A 6,097-nucleotide genomic window follows, 5' to 3' on the forward strand; every position below is an offset into this window, starting at 1 on the left:
AACCCTGGAACTACTTATCTACCGACTCTTTAAACAAGAACAATAAATGTTCATTTTGTTTAGTCACTATTTTTTTGTTTTGTTTTGTTGTTTAGTCACTATTGACTGAGGTTTCTCTTACTTGTGCCTAATAGTATCCTGATATACTGGTTTCAACATGTGCTTTGTAAATACAAATCATGCACAGCTCTTATCTGTGAATTCTAAAAAGGTAACACATGTGCAATTATAATTTAATGATGTTCTTCCAAAAGAGACAGACTCAAGAATAACAAATTTCAAATAGAACCCAACAATTTTTGTGAAAAAAATGTAGGGAGTTAGAACTAGAAAATTCTTTGCTCTTTATAAGAGTCTCAGTGTCTCCCAGAAGGTTAAAGCCATCTTTTTTTTTTTTTTTTTTGTCTTTTTCGTGACCGGTAAGGGGATCAGAACCCTTGATGTGGTGTTGCCCGCACCGCGCTCAGCCAGTGAGCACACCGGCCATTCCTATATAGGATCCGAACCCACGGGGGGAGCATCGCTGCACTCCCAGCGCCACACTCTCCGGAGTGCGCCACAGGGTCGGCCCGGTTAAAGCCATCTTAAGCATGAAATCCTTCATGCAAATAAGCCAGTTATGTGGATGTGAACTCTGAGGAGTGTATTTTATATTTATATTGTGGATATTATTACTTATGGTTGGGAAATGAGATATGAACATTATTTTACATGCCATTATCCTTTGCCAATTTCTCCGAAGGGCTTCCTGCTTCACATACTAGCAAGATGTGTAATTTGGGACTGAGAAGCCATATAATGTGAAATGAATATTTTTCAAGAATTTTAAGGGATTCTGAACTTTAAAATGCTTGAAAATGAAATGTAAAATATATGTTTATATGTGCTACTATAAGGCATCTGAGCTGTGACTTTTTTAAAAGAATTTTTAAAAATCTATTGCTTACTTATGGGTTATATAACATCTACTGGCAAAAATGTGAGGCAATAAAAATGACAAAAAATTTATATTACATATATTCATACATATATATGATCCATATACATACACAAATATCAAACACCTATATCCTCCAAAGTGGTTGATTTGGCACACTTTAATTGTTTGAATTTCTCATTGGGAATTTTATTCAGAGTCAATATCGCATGATTTTAAATATCCTCAATAGTGCCTAGTATCCTTCCTTAGTAAGTGAAGAAGCCACCAATCTTTCTTCTTCACTTTTCACATAGCCTATTCACATAGCCTATTCCATATTTCTCTCCCTGACCATACAATCCTATGCTGAAATGTACATTTAAATATGTCTACATATATGAATATTATTTTTTTTTTACAAAAGAGGATCTTACAATTTCTACATCTTGCTCCTCTCACACAAAAATACCTTGTGGAAATTATTACAAGTTAATAGGCATAACTCTAATTCATTATTTTTTTCTTTTTTGTGGGGGAGAGAGAGTAGATTAAGTATCTTTTTTAATTGAAAAGCTAAGGAACAGCCTAGTTACATTTCTCCCTCCACAAAAAAAACACAAAGTAGGTAGTAACTAAGTCTCCGGGCAATATATTCAAAGCTGAGAGGATTCAAAAAAAAAAAAAAAAAAAAAGGCCGAGCCCGTGGCACACTCGGGAGAGTGCAGCACTGGGAGCGCAGCAGCGCTCCTGCCACGGGTTCGGATCCTATATAGGGATGACCGGTGAGCTCACAGCGCTCACTGGCTGAGCACGGTGTGCAGCCGGTCTCAAAAAGAACAACAACAACAAAAAATACACGTCCTCAGGTCAAATTAAAGGAGACCCTCTACGTACAGGCTAATCAATACCAGTGGTACTCTTTGACTCTAGGAGGCTGGAAGACATCCTGATAACCCCAATCAGAACATTTACTTCAAGTTGCCTTTTTCCAGTTTCCAACTCATGAATAAAAGTATTTTATTAATTCTATTTTAGAAAACTTTTAGCAAGTCGTTTTATTTACAATGCCAACTTTTAAAAGGTTACTAAAGTTAAATGGACAATAAATGAGGCAAAAATCACATTATAAAAAAGAACCTACCATTCGGTTTTATTCAAAGCAAAGAAAAAAGAAACTTAATCCCACTAGATGAAACTCTTCCATAGGTTTGGAACCTGTATTCAAACTACACATGCAATGAGGACAATATTCTGCTAGTACAATTGATTTGCTGCTGCATTTGTCTACTGTTTGTCTAGTACTAACAGCGATAAGCAGAGCAGTGCAACTGGTATTGGAACAATCCTTACAGCATCAGACACAACATTACACTTCTCTTTGCACCGCTGGTTCTCTTTGCGTACCTGGGCTTCCTCCTCTTCAGTGAAGTCGTTTTTGATATTGAAGGTCTTGCAGGTCTCCTCAGTAGTTTTCTCCTTGATCATATTGACAACAGTCTTGCATGTAACATCAAGCAAACCTTTGATGTCTAAGTAGTTTGCAGCCAGAATAAGGTCAAAAAGTGTTCCTTGGTCAACTTTCAGGAATTCTTGGTCCCAAATAGGGATATCATCTGTTCACTTTTCTTTGTTATCCTCAGGAGGAAGAGGTTTATACTTGTGGTGGGTGTACCACTGAATGACCTTTATTAATATTCCTGCATTAGCATTTGGTAGAGGAACTGGGTCATCATCTCCATCATCCATTCCCAAATCTTCCAGCATGGTCTTTTTTTTCTCATTTAAAAATATTTTTTAATTGGTTATGAATATTCATGAGATACAAAGCTGATTGTCACCCCTCATGTCCAAGCAACACAGTCTTGATAGTCACAGATTGTTTGGCAATTTCCACATCAACTTCAAATATCTCTCCATCAGAACTCTGCAACTTAATTGAAGGCACAGTGTTCGGTCTCAAGGATCCAGTGGGTCAGTCACTAACGAGAGCAGGGTGGTGTCAGCACAAGCTGAAAAGAAAGACTGCAGACAAGGCCACTTAATTCATCATTTTTAATGAGATTTTTTGCCACTACAAACCCGTGGCCTTACATACTAATGCCTCTCTTTCTATGGAATAGAGTCCAAGGACTGGAATTGCTGGGCCAAAAAGCATACTACAGATTTTTAAAATTTTAATAGATGTTGGCAGCTTGCTTTCCCAAACCTATAACGTCTCGTATTTCTGCCAGCCATGACAGTGATCCTTTCCCTAAATCACCACTGGTAATAGTTATCATAGTTCTTTTCAATTTTTGTCAGTCTGGTGTAAAATTACATTTTATTTTTACCTTAATTTGCATTTTCCTTACTAATAATGAATGTGACAACCTTTTTATATATTTGTTGGCCATTTGGATTCACTATTTTCTGCCCATTTTTCAATTGGTTGTTTGTCTGGTTGTCAAATGTTTAGCTATTTGAACAAATTAGTCACAGATATTTTGTTCTAGACTAAACATCTATTGTTTTATATCTTTTGTGATATCAAGATTCTTAGCTTTTATAAACTCAAATATGTCTATCTTTTCTTTTATAGCTCTGGAAAAGATGCTCTCAGTCCATACATTTTATACATTTAGTTTTCTAGATTTTCTTGCAAGACTTTTACAATTTTATTTTGACCATGTAAGCTTTTCAGACATCTGGAATTTGTATTTAAATGTAGAATAAGATGGGAATCCACTTTTACTTTCTTCCATATGAATAATCAATTGTCCAAACATCATTTATTAGATAATTGGTCCATTTCTCTCCCAGTAAACTGATCTGCTACCTTGGCAATATATTAAAATATCATCAATACTGGGCTCTATTTCCATGTTCTTTATTTTATTCCTTTGCCAATACCATGTGTCTAACAGATGCAGTAGTTTTATTATATATTCTAGTATCCAGTAAGACAAAGCCTTTTATTATTCTCTCTTTGCGTATTTTCTTGGCTATTTGGGGGTACTTATTCTTCTGTATAAAGTTTAATCTTCTTTAACCAATCATTCCCCTGAAAGAAAATGCCAATTCTAATTTGAGTACATTGTGTTTATACATTCATCAAGTGTATGTATTTAATGTTTGTGTTATTAAGTATTCTTATCCAACATGGTATACCTTTTAATATTTTTAAATCTTATTTAATTTCTTTCAGTAAGATTGTATAATTTTCTTTATACAGGTACTTTATCTTTCTTACTCAATTTATTCCTATATTTTATATTTTTATATTTTTTCAGTGATGATAAATGGAATTTTTTTCTCATTTCTATTTCTGAATATTTTATTAAAGTAAGGAAAAAATATTGCCTTTTAAAATTTTATCTTGTATCCATTTCCTTACCAAATTCTCCTTTTTAAATCTAGTGATATTTAGTAGGGTTTCATGAATTTTCTAGATATACAATAACATCAATAGCAAAAAGAATTTAATTTGGACTCTTTTTTATTCAAAGTTTATATCAGTTATTTTATTTTCTTACCTTACTGCATTCAATAGCACTTCCAAAATAACGTTAAATGTAATGGTAATAATGTGTATCCCTATCTAGTAATTAATTTAATTAAAATCATTTTAGTGCTTTAAAATTTATTTTTTGTGGGGTTTTTTTGGTGGGGGTGGCTGGCTAGTACAGGGATAATATTTTAAAGTATTTGCTCAGTGGTTTTATGTTTTCTAATTTTATTATATTCTATTTTACTTAGTAATTTTAACAGAAATGACTAGTTTCTTTCAAATGCCTTTAAACATCTATTGATATAATGACATTTTTCCTTCAATGTGTTGATACAGTTGATATGTTGATAGGTTTCCTGATATTCGACAACTCCTGAAAATCTGGGGGAAAAAATAAGTGCTGTGAAATGCATTATTCTTTTGATATATTGCAGTATTTGGTAAAATTTGAGAATTATCTTCTATATTCTTTTATTAGAGTAATATATGATTTTAGTTGGCCATCTTTGGCAGGTTTTATTTTAAAGTTATTTTGTCTTGATAAAATGAATTTGAAAGATTTCCTTCTTTAACAGTCCAAATAATATGACAATGACCTGCTCTTAAAGATTAGTTGAATCTCACTTGTGAAAATGTCTGATCATGGTGACTTTCTCGATGTTAAATTTATAATCACCTTTTCTTTATCTCTATGAATAAATTTACTCTTAAGTCAGTTCAGGTAACTTTAATTTTGTTACCAAATCTTTTTTCTAGGTTTTGAAATTTGTTACCTGATGCACTTTTATAATCATTTTAAACCTCTCTGTGATCATGTTTCTTTTCTCATTCTTAAACTTTACTTTTTCTCTTTTTTTTAAATCAGGACTATAAGGTGCTCATCTATTTTACGGGTATTTAAAAATGAACTTTGAATATGTTTATGCTTTTTTCTAATTTTCATTTGTTATTAATTTCAGATTTTTTTTCTTATAACTCATCTCTCTTGGCTTATTTTGTTTTTCCTTCTCTAACTTCTTAAGTGAAATCATTATTCCATCTCTTTGGTTTTTGTTTTTAATAATAATGACATTAAAAGCTAAAACTTTCTCTTGGCTTATTTTGTTTTTCCTTCTCTAACTTCTTAAGTGAAATCATTATTCCATCTCTTCGGTTTTTGTTTTTAATAATAATGACATTAAAAGCTAAAACTTCTCCTCTAAGTACAGTTTTTAATGGCTACCAAAGGTGAAGTATCCTCCTTTTCACTATTTTTTTTTTTTTTTGTCCTTTTTGAGACCAGCCGCACCGCGCTCAGCCAGTGAGCGCACCAGCCATCTTTATATAGGATCCAAACCCGCAGCGGGAGCGCTGCTGCGCTCCCAGCGCCGCACTCTCCCGAGTGCACCACGGGCTCGGCCCTCCTTTTCACTATTTTCAATATAATTTACAATTTCCCTTTTAATATTTTCTTTGATCTAAGAGTTATCTAGAAGTAGGCATATTAATTTCCAAGGAGATTAAAATTTGAGGGCAACTTTGTATTTTTCTTTAATTTTATTACATTTGATCAGAGAATTTAAACTACAAAATGTTTACTTTAAAAATCATTGAGGTTTTCTGGGGCCGGCCCGGTGGTGCACTGCTACAGTGTGCTGCTTGGGAGCACGGCGGCGCTCCCGCCGAGGGTTCGGATCCCACATACAGACCAG

The 6,097-nt window shown here is 33.6% G+C and overlaps 1 protein-coding gene across 1 annotated transcript in view; it reads right to left on the reverse strand.

The window, feature by feature from the left end:
- Nucleotides 1–2,203: 2,203 nt before the first annotated feature.
- Nucleotides 2,204–6,097, reverse strand: part of LOC103605443 (S-phase kinase-associated protein 1-like) — an 8,146-nt gene continuing 4,252 nt past the window's right edge. The window contains 3 exon segments of the mRNA XM_008590034.1: nt 2,204–2,686; nt 2,778–2,874; nt 4,432–4,450. Of these exon segments, the coding sequence (XP_008588256.1) occupies nt 2,204–2,686; nt 2,778–2,874; nt 4,432–4,450 (599 nt within the window).

This window comes from Galeopterus variegatus, unplaced genomic scaffold, assembly GCF_000696425.1.
Source record: "Galeopterus variegatus unplaced genomic scaffold, G_variegatus-3.0.2 Scaffold5816, whole genome shotgun sequence".
Lineage (NCBI taxonomy): Eukaryota > Metazoa > Chordata > Mammalia > Dermoptera > Cynocephalidae > Galeopterus > Galeopterus variegatus.